At 36.3% G+C, this 16024-nt stretch overlaps 2 protein-coding genes across 3 annotated transcripts in view; both read left to right on the top strand.

The window, feature by feature from the left end:
• The window catches only part of LOC107659924 (voltage-gated potassium channel subunit beta-1-like), a 37715-nt gene extending 26756 nt beyond the window's left edge, over positions 1–10959 (top strand). For both annotated transcript variants that reach the window (XM_016449036.1, XM_016449042.1), the window contains exons 9-14: positions 6916–7001; positions 7431–7551; positions 7644–7738; positions 8451–8571; positions 9320–9408; positions 9898–10959. In XM_016449036.1, coding sequence (XP_016304522.1) covers positions 6916–7001; positions 7431–7551; positions 7644–7738; positions 8451–8571; positions 9320–9408; positions 9898–9987 — 602 coding nt within the window. In that variant the 3' untranslated portion in view covers positions 9988–10959. The remainder of the gene's footprint in view (positions 1–6915; positions 7002–7430; positions 7552–7643; positions 7739–8450; positions 8572–9319; positions 9409–9897) is intronic.
• Positions 10960–11300: 341 nt separating this feature from the next.
• The window catches only part of LOC107659937 (PAS domain-containing serine/threonine-protein kinase-like), a 23566-nt gene continuing 18842 nt past the window's right edge, over positions 11301–16024 (top strand). The window contains exons 1-10 of the mRNA XM_016449051.1: positions 11301–11553; positions 11690–11877; positions 12797–13014; positions 13196–13363; positions 13546–13683; positions 14168–14299; positions 14491–14671; positions 14988–15172; positions 15576–15687; positions 15780–15881. Coding sequence (XP_016304537.1) covers positions 11700–11877; positions 12797–13014; positions 13196–13363; positions 13546–13683; positions 14168–14299; positions 14491–14671; positions 14988–15172; positions 15576–15687; positions 15780–15881 — 1414 coding nt within the window. The 5' untranslated portion in view covers positions 11301–11553; positions 11690–11699. The remainder of the gene's footprint in view (positions 11554–11689; positions 11878–12796; positions 13015–13195; positions 13364–13545; positions 13684–14167; positions 14300–14490; positions 14672–14987; positions 15173–15575; positions 15688–15779; positions 15882–16024) is intronic.

Here is a 16024-nt window from a genome sequence, read left to right on the forward strand (position 1 = left end):
TCGAGGGCCAGAGAGAGTTAATGCGTCATGGAATGGTAGTGTATGTTTAGTGCATGACCCTGTGCTTAAGGCCTTGGCAAAAGTCTCTTTTTGCATACTTGGTCTAAATTATGTCTCTGGCCCTAGTCTCTGTGTGTGTGTGTGTGTGTGTGTGTGTGTGTGTGTGTGACTGTATGTGTAAAACAGGATGTAGGGTGCTATTTCCATACATCTCAGGAGGCCGTTTTTCAAAATCCCAGTCTAACCTCTCTCTCACTCACTTTCGATTTCTGTAGCACTGCAGCGCTCAGGAAGTCTACTTCTTATACACTCTGTCCGTCACCATATCTGTCTTTCTCTCTATTTGACTCTCTCTCTCTCTCTCTCTCTCTCTCTCTCTCTCTCTCTCTCTCTCTCTCTCTCTCTCTCTCTCTCTCTCTCTCTCTCTCTCTCTCTCTCTCTCTCTCTCTCTCTCTCTCTCTCTCTCTCTCTCTCTCTCTCTCTCTCTCTCTCTCTCTCTCTCTCTCTCTCTCTCTCTCTCTCTCTCTGAGGGGGATTAGAGACTTGCCCATGGGGTGCATATTGTATTTTTAAGCTGCTCTTTGCCTGCTGTGTCTTCAAACTCCAGACCTTTCTCTCTCACACTTATACACACACACACACACACACACACACACACACAATCTAATACTACATGTATACATGTATCTAAATGAGGAGATACCACTTATATTGTTTTTATGTGGAGCATAGTATTTTATTACATCCCCAAATGTCCCAAAGAGAGGTTTCATTAGATTTAGCTCTCTTTTGGGGACAAATTTGTTAGTAAACCCAAACACACCTGATTTCTTCCATTAGGATTTTTCCTGCCTGTATGAGCGAGTCTTATCAACACGTAAACACATTTAACATCAGGGTTACAAGCCAGAAAAGTAATGCATAGACTTCCTACAGTGTGACGATAATCTCAAGAGGACTCTCCATACAAATCGGAGCTTTAAAGCCGCGGTGGGGGAATGCAGAAGATCTAACAAAGTAAAACGTTTAATCATCGTTCTTCCATCGAGGCTGGAATGATTTTAATCCAAATTGATGTGCAATGTGTTCTTGGCACGTACAGTTAAATCCTCGTGGGAAGATAATGATAGTAGGGTATTTTAATAAAAGAACATTTTGGAACTGAACTGAGAACAAATTTTACTACCCATGGCCTCCCTGGAGACTTGTTAATGTGTTTGCCATGTTGTCGCTGAGCTTTGTGAGATAGACATTAGACTATCAATGCAATGCTGGTCCCGATATCTACTGTATATGGTCTTTAAGGAAAAAAATACCTCAGTTTTATTCAAAGATCCAAACTGAGGAAAAAAATGCAATTAGTGTAGTTGCTGATATTTATTTGACCTAAAATTAAGATGAAATCTTTATAACAGTAGAAATAGTTTAAGAAGTAGTTTATATAATATGTGGCTAGAATTTTGCACAGACATAGTTATAAAGATTATATTGTTTTGGTGCAGTGCAGTACCCTATAGCCTTTCATTTTCAGTGCATTAGTGTAAATGTGATTTTGTTCACTTTTTACAAACTGAGGGAAATACTGTAATTATATTCTATGGTAATTGAAAGTATGCCATGGATGCTGTCGATAGAGCATAACTTGTATGGAAGAACTTACAAACAGATCCCTTTTAGGTCACGTTCATAATTGAATGAATACAGCTTTGCTCTATAATGCCCTCATGGCCTGTAATATTTGTTGGCGTTTTAATAAACACCAAACACATATCTGTGTTTATTAGTGTTTATCTGATATTGTAGAGTAGACTAAGCACCTACTGGCTGTTTCCCCAAACCTCAAATTACCTATTTGTGTTCGAATCATCCACATCAGTCTATAGTAGAGATATTAAAGCCACAAATCAAAATCATACAGCACACTGTCTCTCTGTTCCCACACACACAAATCAAATCAAGCTATCATATGACAAACCTACATGCAGCACAGAATGACTAATACCTTAGTAAGAAGTATTGTGGTGGTACCAGGATGCTTTCTAAAGTTGACCGAGTTTGCTAAGCATCATGGGTAATGCTTAGGCATAATTCTGCTGCTGTTTAGAGCACGCACTTGTCTGTATCTTGTCTACAGTGTAATCTTGTTCTTTTGAACTTTTTATTCATCAAAGAAACAAATGTACCACAGTTTTCACAAAATATTAGGTAGCACAACTGTTTTTAACATCGATATGTTTCTTGAGCAGCCAATCAGCATATTAGAATGATTTCTGAAGGATCATGTGACACTGAAGACTGGAGTAATGATGCTGAAAATTCAGCTTTGCATCAGAGGAATAAATTACATTTGAAAATATATTAAAATATAAGATAGTTCATATAATATTTCACAATATTGCTGTTTTTGCTATATTTTTTAATCAAAGCCTTAGTGAGCATAAGAGACTTCTTTTTAAAAAAAGTATGAAAAAAACATTTAAAAAAAGAATTGTAAAAAATCTTACCTAACTTTTGAATGGTAGTTTATATGTGCTTTAAACCTGAACAAATACAGTTTCTTAAAATAAACCAAGCAAAGTTGTGATTGAGCTTGAAGGACTGCAACTGCTGGATTGACCAAATACTGAATGTGAATGGTCGAATTATTATTATTTTTTTTTTATATATATCCTACATTTTTTGTTTGTTTTCTATAGCAATAATTCAACTTGATGTATCAAAGATACAAATATTTTTTGGGGCAGTTGCAATCAAAATCCACTCAAGAATCAGAGGGGACACGTGGGCATGCTGCAGCCTACGCGCTGCAGAAATCCCACATCCACATTACATTAGATTAATACTTCAGGGTTCTGCTGTTCAGATGTTCCATCAGAGCTGAGCTGGAGTCCTCAGTCTCTCGTGAGAATAAACTATACAATGGTTTGCTGAAGAACCATTCATTTTTGTTCACACTGACGTGCCTCTGGCTTCCTGTGTTTTTGTCTCGCTCTCTCTTTTCTTGAGCAGATGTATTGTTGTGCTTAGCTGACGTTCACTTGGTTTTTTCTCCTCCATTCTCACCCACACACTCACATTTCTCTTCATTCGTACAGAGTTCATAATGAGAGAGTGGGTGTGGGCTTTCATTTTCATTATGTACTGAGGTAGTTTTGGCTGCTGTTTTCTACTCTTCTGTTCTTTTTTTTATCTCCTTTCACCTTCTCTTGCCTTTTTCTTTTATAGAAGTTATTTTGTTTCTCATGTTCATACATTGAGCCATAGCCTTGGTTTCACAGATGGTTTGGTCTACATTGAACTATGACCTGCCCATTTAAACAGGAAAGACCTGACTGACATAACATGTAACTGACCACAGTTTTGTTTTAATGTGCCATTAAGGCGCTGGGATTTCTGAAATTTCACAAAAACAGACTGGTGTAAATTAAAGGAGTAGTTCACCTAATAATGAAAATTCTGTCATCATTTGCAAACCAAAACACTAACCTGGAAACTTTAGCAAATCCAGTAGTTATTTTATTCTCAAACGTGATTGTTATATCAACACTAGTATCTTGTAAACACAATTTTGTTTTTAGGCGGACTGAAAAAAAAAAAACCACTACATGTCTTTACTCCCAGAAGGTGCCAGCCAATCAGATTAGAGCCTGCCCGACCGAGTAAGTGCTTTCCATTTTCTGTGCAATATGTATCAGACAGTTAGGGAAGGGACTTGGTCCTCAGGCGTGCCATTTGATGAGACTAGGGCAGCCCGGCGACACCGCTGTCAGATGAAGAGCGTCCCACAGACATCACTCACTGGTGGCATGTGTAGTGAAGATGAAACGCAGAGTCAGTGGACACACAACAAAGCCCAGATCATAGCGAGTAATGGCCAGAGTAAAGCACCTGGAGTCAAAGCACTGATGAGACGGAGAAAAGCAGCTCTTCACATACGAAAATCTGAATGATGAAGCAATAAAGCAGCGTTATGAGCTCATGATGTAGGCGTTTTCGAGTGGATCTGGTACTCGCTGCTCTGGTACTGAACTGAACACAGAACAGCAGTAAAGGTCTCTACAGAACAGTAATGCCTCGAGGATGTCAGAACAGATGGTGTTCCCATTGGCTGCAGAGAAGCGCTCTGTCAAACATATATACCAACATCGTACACAAGCGTATGAGGACACAAACACTGTTGTCTGTTCGCATTATGCATGGTCTCATTGATAATCATAGGTGTTTTGTCCAAAATGTATGGTTCTAGCACCCATACATTACTGTTCAAAGGTTTGGGGTTGGTTAGATTTTTTTATTGTTTTGAAGAAAAAAAAAAGTCTCTTATACTCATTTAGGCTGCATTTACTTGATCAAAAAGATGATATTGTGAAATAATAAAAATAACTGTTTTCTGTTTTAATATATTTTAAAATGGACTTTATTCCTGTGATGGCAAGCTGAATTTTCAGCATCATTACTCCAGTTTTCAGTGTCACATGATCCTCATGAAATCATTCTAATATGCTGATTTGATATCATATTGAAAACAGTTGTGCTGCTTAATATTTTGGCATAACCATGACAATTTTCTCTTTGATAAATAGAAAGTTCAGTAGAACATTATTTGAAATAGAAATATTTTGTACCATTATAAATGTCTTTACTGCCATTTTTGATTAATTTAATGCATCCTTACTGAATAAAGTGTACTGTATATATATTCATATGTTTGCATGGACACTGAAATGTACATTATTAAAGTAGTAAAATGTCAGCATTTTATGTATAAGAAAAACATGGGGCGTACAAATATTATGAATACATTTAGTTCATAGATTAAAAATGTTCCAAGCCATCATATTTTTCACATTTACCTCATTTGACATAATTCTGACATGATTAACTTTTTCATTCCATTCGGTTTGATTACATAATTTTACCTAACTTGAAAATGTTGAAATGAAAGTAAATTGTCATAATTTAATTAATATGTAATAGTACAATTTATGCAAATTTATTTAATTAATTAATTAATTTGTTTTTAGTTGTTTATCATTTATAGTTAAATTGTAGTATAATTTATAATTTTAGTTATTTATATATTTAAAGTAATTTATGTTTAGTTTGAGTAATTTATTAATGCAAAACATTATACATTTTGATAATTTTTTTTAAGCTTCTAAAACGTAAATACATTTTCATTGTTGATGTAAATGTTTCAGCGTTTAACAAAATGTACAAATTTTTATATATGAACATCAAATACTAAAATCAGGTTGCATTAAAAAGATAACACTCACAGCTGGGTTTATTGGCATGCATACTGTCAACCCCACTAAAAAGGTTTTTAAAATGGATTAATTCTTGGTTTTAGAAGGAAGTTATAAAAAAGGATGATGGTCAAAACACAGATGGATAGTTAAATTGTGCTTTGTTAAATTCCTCTGGATGATAAAAACACAAATGTCCTTCCTCTGTGAGTTAACATTCAATTTAACCATCCCCTCTTAAACTCTGTCGTGTGGGCCATTATCCTTATTATAACTCATTGAGCAAAATGGATCTACTCACCAGTTGGATTATGAGATGAGAGCATTTTCTTAAGGGTAAAGTTGGGTTAACAAGGCCTTGATACCCATTTGTGATTCTCGGGTGAGGATTCCTGCCATTGCCTATTTGTACGTTAGCACTCAGTTAAGGAATTATGCAAATCAGATAATGGTGCAAACACAGCCCCGAAAATAGCACTGATAGCAATTTGCACTGGACTATTCTCCAGGTTACAGGATGGTTGTGAACTGTAAGTAGTATAGGATGCTAAAATAATAATTAAATTATGAATTATTCATTCAACTTTTTAATGAATTAAGAACAAATCTTACAACAAATAATGTGTAAATAATGGTAAAATATTTTCATTCATTTGTATGTCTGGAATGCTTTGGGATGAATAAAATTGTGCTTCTACGCTTGAATATACAATACAGAGAAGTTTAAAATGATTGTACCTTGTACAATAAAACTTGCTTAGTGAGATATCAAGCGTAGTGTTAGTTCTGGCAGGTCACGTTAGTCAAGCTCGCATCAGCTGACCTTCAGCTGATCCCCATCTACCTATGGGAATATGACACCTATCTAAGCATTCATATATAAGGTCCCTCAGTATTATCAGCAGTTTTCGCATTGCTCAATAGCTAATTAAACTAGGATTTACACAAGCTTCAGTCTGTCAATCATCTTTGACGATAGTGGTCCTGACAGAAATAGAGATATATGATATATAGATATATGTTGTGTCAGTTTGACTTACAGAAGTGCTTCTCATCTTTAATACTGTTAATTCAGACGGCTGTGAAATAGCTTCCGTTCTTTTGCATTATTAGCGTTTATCCTTTGTGCAACTCTGTCAGTGTTGCCAGATCTCGAAAAATCATGCAACCTGTTCTGACGACACAATCTCAAAATAAGCCTCCCCAGAACATGGCTAAATTGGCTAAATATGTTTGTCCTTTCAGATGGGAATTGCTTAATTTAATCTGGTTTATTCTAGCATTTGGGTAAAATAAGTAAATATGATAGGTTATCTGTAACACTGCTGAATAACTTTAATAACGTGTTGACCTTTTTTCTTACGTATATCCTTTACTGTGCTGAACAGCTGTGTAAATTATCATATAAGTAAAAAATAAATAAATAAATGTAAAAAAAAGCATTTTCTGAGTTCTCATTTTTTAAAAATGATTTAATGAAATACAAGTCCAAAGTCGCTTAATAAGCAGATATGGCAACACAGCGCAAGGAGAGGACGTAAACAGCGCCATCTAATGGTGACTAGACACAAATTATTTCTCTGTAATTTCACAATGGATCTCAAAGCAAACTAATCCAGAAGCTTGGCTGATATTTTTGTCTGTACATGTGTGTTTTGTGTTTTAGAGATAGTGAGAGCCATGACGCATATCATTAACCATGGCATGTCCATGTACTGGGGCACATCACGCTGGTCAGCGATGGAGATCATGGTGAGTATAGAGAGGAAACACTTCTGTGCACTTTTCTTTAATGCTTCCTTTTGTTATTTTGTTTTTTCAAATGAAAGGGATATTTTGACATATTTACTGTATTTCCATCTGTATTTTCTTGTCTTGTTTTCCAGTATCTAAACACATTTTAAAGTAGACAAAATTGCATTAGATTTTAGGGCTTTTATATAGAGATTTTATCAATATTTTAGTATATTATTAAATTATTTAAAAATATTATTTTCATTGTTGCTAGTGGGTTAAGAAAATTTTATTAAATTATCCTTAAAAATTAAAATTTTTAAGGATGTTTAGATATATTTAATGGGCAACAACACAAAAATACTCAACCTGTGTTTATATCTTTATTCATGAACTATATTAATATCATTCTTTTTTCATTTTTGTCATATCTTTCTCCCCCTGTAGGAGGCGTATTCTGTAGCGAGACAGTTTAATCTGATTCCTCCTGTGTGTGAACAGGCCGAATATCATTTATTCCAGAGGGATAAAGTGGAAATGCAGTTGCCAGAGCTTTACCATAAGATTGGTAAAAACAAACACATATTGTATATACACATGAACACACATAATTAAAATACGATCACTGAAACAGCTTAAAAACACAGTCGTGCACCGCAGGTGTTGGAGTGGTTTCCTGGTCTCCTCTAGCCTGTGGCATCATCACAGGGAAATATGACAACGGCATCCCAGAATCCTCCAGGGCCTCTTTGAAGGTACTTTAAAGGAGTAGTTCAGGCAAAAATGAAAATGTGCTGAAAATGTACTCTACAAGATGTAGATGAGTTGATTTCGTCATTAGAATAGATTTGGGGAAATTTAGCATTACATCACTTGCTCACCAATGGATCCTCTGCTGTGAATGGGTGCCAACATTAACATAACAATAATCAACAAGTAATCCAGAAAACTCCAGTCCACCAGTTAACATCTTGTGAAGCGAAAAGCTCAGTGTTTGTAAGAAACACATCCATCAAAGCACTTTAAATTTAAATAGTTGCTTCTGGCCAATCAGCTGTTTGGACTCTCATTCTGACGGCACCCATTCACTGCAGAGCATCCATTGATGAACAAGTGATGTAATGCTTAACTGTTCATTTTTGGGTGAACTGTTCCTTTAATAGTGTCTGTCATGACAGACACATACTTTCCTCAAGACATAAGGATGGATATCTGTCGATTAAACTGAAATTGATCCAACTGAAATGGTGCCAGATTTTTGTAAAAAAAAAAAAAAAACAGCTATACTCAACAGAAGAACAAAGCTGAGTTAAATAGGACAGTCTGACACTGAATGAAGTGATTGAGGAGCTCATATAGTGCATAGATTACACCTTCAGCTATACTGCGATGAGGGTGGCAGGTCTGTCAGGGGCAGGGCAGGTTTGCTGTGCTTGTCTCACTCTCTCTCTCTTTCTCTCTCTGCAGTCATACCAGTGGCTGAAGGAGAAGATTCTGAGTGAGGATGGCAGAAAGCAGCAGGCCAAGCTTAAGGAATTGACCCACATAGCTGAGAGGCTCAGCTGTACCCTGCCACAACTTGCCATCGGTAGGTCAAAATAACTTTTTCACTTAAACTGTAACAAAGTGCCACATATTATCACTGCCATAGTGACTCAACTGTTCTGTCAGTAAAATACTGAATTTCTGCTTTTATGCACATTTCCTGACTGAGAAACAAACCTTGACATTAATCCACAGGGCTTTAAAATCACCAAATCTGAGGGTTGAAAAATTACATACAATTACTTACTTAATGAAAAACAAATTTGGCTTTTAAAAAATGTTTTTATAAATGTGGTGGGGTATATTCAAAAACGATTCTTTATTAAAATGTATTATTTTTATTTTGTTTTATTTATTAATGTAGTTTTATTTTTGTTTATTAATAATAATAATAATAATAATACATATTTTCTTTAAAATATTGTTCATATTATGTTTTTAATTAATTTTATTTATTGTGTATTTTTTAAATAGTGAATAATTATTTAAATTTTGTTTTATTTATTATTATTATGAAAAACATATTTGTTTGTAAACATTGTTTTAAATTAATTTTATGTGTATTTTTTTTCAATGTAAACAGTTTGATGAACAAAAAATATTTTGTAAAAAAAAAAAAAGCCTGTACTGTTAAAAAACTCCTGTATAAACAGTCCTTACAGTAGCGTTTGGCTGCAGCACCTGTTCAGAATTCCCACTAGCTCATTTGAGATTCACTGGCTTGAAACTTTCATACATGTAGGACTAAATGACAGATTCCTCGTAAATCTATTCTCTGTGTTCCTCTGTAGCCTGGTGCCTCCGTAATGAAGGAGTGAGTTCTGTTCTCCTGGGGACCTCCAACCCTGCACAGCTCACTGAGAACCTGGGGGCGATACAGGCAAGAGATTTATCAAAACATCTTAAACACACTCGCACACTGTGGAATCACTGCCATCCCACAAACTCTGGTGGCCTGCTACAGCTCTGTGCTTTTAACTCTTAACACCTATCTTCTGAATCTCACAGGGTTAATTTACATTTAAAACATCAAAAACAGGATATTGCTTGATGTTATTTTTATGTGCCAAGGCAAAATTTCACACACTGATAAGAGATCCAACTAAACCAGCTACAGATAAAGCTGGTTTTGCATAGTTTCTAGCTTGACGAAATGGTTGGACTAGCACTTTCTCAACCAGGGGCCCACTAGGGGGCCTCAGAAAACTTCTAAGGGGGCTTCAAGACGACTTAAAAATATTTAGATTTTTAGAACAAGCATTAAAATATTATTTAGAACAAGCATTAAAATAAGCTAAAACAATTAAAAATCATGATAATTCTTGTGTTTTATGTGTTTTAGTAATTAGATCTACATTCTCGCTGACAGGTTCTTCCAAAGATCACCGCTAACGTGGCCTCAGACATCGACAAAATCCTGGGTAACCGTCCCCACAGTAAGAAGGACTACCATCACTAGGCCTTTCTGTGAACCTGTAAGCCTTGAGACTCAGGATCCCGTGCCAGCCCTCTTGTGTCGGCGGGTGTCCACAGTGTGCGATTCCCACCATTGTGTGTCTGTGTCAACTTCTCTTGCTGAGAGCCATTGTTACTGTTACAGTAGAAATGCTAAAGTGTTATGCATGCTTCTGTTCAACCTATACCTGAGCTCAACCTCGCATTAAGATCTCTGTGGAGACACACCTGCCTGTGAAGCACAAAAGCTCCTGGACTCCCTCGTCTGTGGGGTTCTGTATTCAGCCGTCATAACCCATATATGCCAAAGTGAACATGGTCTTGACCCTTGACCTCCGGACATCCATTCTGAACAGGGACGAATGACCGGCCCTTATGAATGGCCCTGATTATGGTCTATACAAAAATTAAGTAAGGAAACGCACTGCATATCATTCTGAGAATGTACAAACTAAGAACTGTGATGTATGGCAGAGCAGCATGTAGAGCTGAACTGTGTACATTGGTAAAAATGTGTTGAATTAAAAAGCCATCAACAGCAATGTGGGCTGTTATTGTGTTTAAATGTTCTCCAAAAAGTTTAACATCTTTAAATGACTGCTTGTGTATGTTTCCTTTGTAAACCCTGCAATTTGTGTCAAGTCCGTTCAACAATTTCTTACTTCTCTATTGTTTTAAATGTACATTATACAATAAACTTAGTTTGTTCAAAGGCTTATCCAGTGTTGAAGTTACACTGGTTAAAGATTTAAATGCTTGCTGCTGTACTATTTGGCAACTTTTGAACTGCTAAGCAGTACATACTTGAGTCCCGAGAGTGACAGAAATGCACAACTGCTAAAAGCAACTAGTTCGTGTCCATGACAAACGGGGTCAGAATGTTAACAGACTTGAAAATGATGAAGCTGTTAATTAATGCATTGTGCAGTGCTTTTAACATTAAAATAAAAATGTGCATCTCCAGTTTGTGGTGATTTGTTACATATAAATGTTTTTAACCATTTGAAGTTATTTTGCTGGTTGAAGAACATGCTACAACAAGTTGCCTGGAAACAAAAGAACCTAAAAAGTGTGGGCTACAGTAAAAAAAAAAAACGAAACAACTAATTAAAAAAAAGAAAGAAAAACTAGGCCATGACTGAACGGGGAAAAAACTAGGTCACATGAGACAGCTAAAATACTGAGTAGCATAAACATTACCTTATTTCGCCATAGAGACTACACCCCTCCCTTAATGCATTAAGCCCCGCCCATTACGATTTTCTATTGGATTAACTCCCTGTCAATTTTAAAATTCCGTTTTTTCATTGGCTCTTCCCCTCTCGTCAACTTATTTCGATTCCATACGCGCCAAACATAGTAGGCCGTGTGACATACTTAACGCAGATACTTCGAACCAACACTGTTTATGGCCATTGATAACTGAAAAATCCTGTTTGTTTGTTTGTAAGCAAGAGTCTGTTTCGTTATTTATTATTCAATCTAGCCGTCTAAAAGGAAAGAAGGAACAATCCCTCTCTCTGTCTCCAAGGCAGCAGGCAGTAAACTGAAAGCACAGCAAGTGTTCTGGGTGAGTCGCGCTCCTTATAATCATGATGTATTAGTTTGTTATGCGATATATATATGAGCAAGCTTTCTCGCTAGTCTGGAGAACAATAACGGCGTTGGTTAGAATCTTATTTGTGACTGTCCACTTTGATTTAAAGCGCATCGGCGATGTGGCTGATGCAGGGCCGGAGGAGCAGCCCCAGGGGCGACAGTGTTTGTGCTGCTGCTGCTGATGATGATGATGACTGCAGTATCAGCAGTGTGATGAAGACTGACTCCTTCTGCATGAACCAGTCCTTCCCCTCCGCGCGCAACTGCACTCTCAACCGCATGGACGCATCATCAGGTGCGCCAGACTGCTTTCACACTGAAGTGATACCAAATATTACATGATAATATAAAATAATAACGATAAAGCTTATGAAAATTACAACAGTGCATCATACAGCAGTAGTTGTTGACAAAAAAAATGGTACCACAAGGGAGATCTCTTAAGAAGTTGTTGCCAAATGTTTTGGAAAAAATATAGAAAATCTGGTTATTCAACAGTGAGTTGGGAGATGGAGATGGTTTTCTGCAATAGTTTGCCCAAAACAGGTGATTGGGTTGCTTTTGTTAACCCTCATTTTGTTCAAAACTTTTATGACTATTTGGAAGACAAAAATATGCAAGACAGAATGCAGCCTCAGTCACCATTCACTTTCACTGTTTGGGGAAAAAAACACTACTGTTCAAAAGTTTGGGGTTGAAATATATATTTTTTTTTATTGTACTTTTGTATGCATTATTCATATTTTTAAATAGTATTATTGTGAAATATTATTGCAATTAAAAAGTTTTATGTTTTAATATATTTTAAAAGTAATTTAGCAAAGCTTGCTATTTGCTATACAGTTCTTATCAATGTTGAAAACAATTATTATTATACAATTGTTATATTATAAGATCTTTGTGGAAACTGGTACTTTTTTTCAGGGTTCTTTTCAAGTAAATACTGTTTTTTTTTTTTTTTACTTAAAAACTTTTTAACATTTATTTATCAATTTAATGAATATAAAACTCAAAAGAGCAGCATTTATCTCAAATAGATTTTTTTTTTGTAAATTAAAATTAAGTGTCTTCACTGTCACTGATCAAATTAACGCATCCTTTCTAAATAAAAAATGTATAATTTCTTTAAAAAAACTTTTGAACTTGTTTTGGTAAAGAATGGCGAGGAGTAAATTTACAGAATATTCATTTTTACTCCATTTGTTTTCCGAAAGGTGATTCTCATGTTGGTTCATCAGTGGCGATGAGGAATCTTCAGAGCTCTGATCTGCATTGCTTCCACCCCGTGTCTCCGTCATCAGCTCATGGGTCTCCAGTGTTGGAGAGCTCTCTGCTCAGACAGCTCATGTGTACCGCTCCAGAAAAGAGAGGCACAGCTCTCACCATCAACCCTAATAAAGCTGCCCTGTCCATTAACTGCACCACATTACAGGTATCGGATGATTGTTCTCATCAAAGCCCTTTTTCCAATTTAACAAAGGCCAAATTACGCACGTTATTTTGGTAGTAGGGATTCTTTGCCTGGACTTTTAGCTGCACACCTATTTTTTTAACTATTGAGTTATTTCAATTATTATTTATTATTATTTAATGATGTTATCTCCTTTTGCAAGGTTTTGGATGCAAATGAACATGCTTGTAAGCTGTTTGAGTGTGGATACAGTGATTTGATCTGCCAGAAGCTGACTTCTCTCCTAAGAGCCAATCAGATGCTAGAGGAACTCCTGAAGGAGGAGACTCTGGATTCTGATGGAAAACTAGTTGCTATTTCTGCAAAAGTGGTAAGAAACACTGTGGTTAATTAAACAACTATTCACTTAGCTGTCACTAAATTGTTTCATGAGTCATGAATATTTAATTTATTCCACGCTGCATGTTTTGTCCATGGCTCTGATCTCTGCTTTCCTGTGCTGGATTTGAGCATCATTAATTAAAGCACGGCTCTGGATCATTTTCTCCACAGGTGAGCGCAGTGAGTTTGACAGGAGCTGAGTTTCCTGTGTCTGTGTGGCTTCGGTTACCAGAGCAGCGGCAGCAGATCTTAGAGCTCCTGCTGGAGCGAGTGGAGAGAATCACCGCACACGTGACTTTCACTCAAAATGTGAGACTCATTTCCTTGCAGCTAGTTGTGCACTGAAAGGTTAACCTTATGTATAAAGTTAAGCATTTGTAAGCATAATTTGATTAATTTAATTAAGCTTGTATTGATATAATACTATAAAAATCAACAGAATTTAACTGTTGATTTTTAAATGTTTGGTGTCAGCATATTAGAATGATTTCTGAAGGATCATGTGACACTGATGACTGGAGTAATGGCTGCTGAAAAATCAGCTTTTCCATCACAGGAATAAATTACATTTTAAAATAAATTAAAATAGAAAACAGATCTTTTAAATTGTAATAATATTTTCCAATATTTCTATTGTATTTTTGATCAAATAAATGCAGCCTTTTCAAAAACATTTAAAAATAATTTACTGACCCCAAACTTTTAAACGGTAGTGTACCTTTAAAGAAAATTGTTTGTAAAGCTGTTGCTCAGTTGGCCAGAAAAGTTTTAGCTCCTCCTCCTATTTCCTCAGGGCGGAATCCTTAGTTGTGACGCCACTTTTGCCCATCTTTATGATTACAACACTGCTGAGGAGATGACTGGCCTGTCAATCATGTCTCTGATGCCGTCACTACAGATCCCCTTCCATTGCAGGACTCCCAAGGTCACAATAACGTCTCTAAAAAAATTCTTTAAGCAAGCAGTTGGCATTTTTGCAGATTTGTTTGGTCAAATTACAATTTTTATTTTGTAATTTGTAAATGTTTTTTTTTCAGCATTATTTTAATTGATAAATTTATGTAATAGTCTACTGTACACCTTCACATAGCTTGTTTCTTTACCTTTGTGATTCAGGTGTTGCGTGTTCAGAGATTGCATGTGCAGGCCAGGTCTGGTTTGGTGGTGCCAGCATGTGTCCGTCTGCAGGCTGCTGTGTCCTGTGGAAGATCACCGCTGCAGATTAAAGGATCAGCACATCCAGAACCTTCTGATGGTTCTCACACAAGCTCTCGACAGACCAACCAAACTTCTTCAGGTCAGTCCTCACTCTTTCACTGCAGAGCGTGCAGTTTTATAACTGATAGTTGCTTCAACAGACCGAAGTCACACTGACATTTAAAATAAAAATATGCAGATTTCTGTATCTGTGGGGATTTATTTATAGCCCAGAGCCACTAGTTAAAGTGACTTTCCAACATTTGCTCTGATTTAAAGGAAATCTATGTTTTCATTGAGTTTCTTGTTTTTATTTGTCCAATCTAATTAGCTTAGTTGCTGATTAATTAAATTAGATGTAATTTTAATTGCTATTGATTTCAGTGTGATCATTGCAGTGCACTCTTGTCCTGCAGGGGGTAAATCAGGTGCGGGTGGTGTCCTGTCCCCCAGCGCAGATGTGCTGTACTCTGGGTCAGTGTGTGTGTTTGCTCCCAGTAGCTGCCTCCTGACACTTCAGCCCAACGGCACCATTCACAGTCTCAACAACCCCTTCAGCTCTCTGCTGCTCGGATACAACAGCAGTCAGCTGCTTGGAAAGGTACAGATGCTATGAAACATTCCGTTGGGATTTGTTACGTTTGTATAACTCTTTACAAATGAAAAATGTAACTCTTTTAATCAAGTTTTAGTTGGTCCAATTTGATTTATCTAGTCCAACCAGTGTTATATGAGTATTATTTATGTACTGTTATAATTTTTATGAATATTTTGAATTAGCTTTTTTTAGTGTTCATTTCAATAAAATTTTTTAGTACTTTTGTCATGTGCTTTTGTTTTCTTTAAGTTTAAAATATTTCTAAAATATTTAAATTTTTATATTGGTTGTTTTTCATCTTTCAATTTCAATTAATAACGATATTAACAATAACATTGAGTCCAGCTTATGAGCAATGTTTCCAAGCTAGTTTACATGCTAACAGCAGGCCTGTGCATCTGTGTAGAATGTCACATATCTAATACCGGCGTTTTATGAGCGGGTTCATGCTGCGGACCAAAGCGACCACCCTACATCTCATCCACATGATACATCCAGCCCCTCTGACAACTGCACAGGTACAGAGAAGTGACGTGCTTTAAGGATATACACACTTTAGCTTGTGATGCTGCACTAACATCCCCTCACTTCCTGTCTGCCTACTTCTCAGACCCCTGTAGATGTTTGGCTAGTGCTAGCTGTCGCCCTGCTGATGTTCTAACCCTCTCTACTGACATGCTCACAACTAAGGAAGATCAACAGGAGACATGTAGTGAGTTCCTTCTCTTATTGCTCCACACTTAGCCTATATAATATTAAATTGTATTATATTATATTGCTGTCACTTAATTATTTCATTTTTTATTAAATTTTTTGTTGTATTTATTTGTGTAACAACAGGTTTTTCTTTTTCAT

Source organism: Sinocyclocheilus anshuiensis, unplaced genomic scaffold, assembly GCF_001515605.1.
Source record: "Sinocyclocheilus anshuiensis isolate Anshui unplaced genomic scaffold, SAMN03320099.WGS_v1.1 scaffold850, whole genome shotgun sequence".
In the NCBI taxonomy this organism is placed as follows: domain Eukaryota; kingdom Metazoa; phylum Chordata; class Actinopteri; order Cypriniformes; family Cyprinidae; genus Sinocyclocheilus; species Sinocyclocheilus anshuiensis.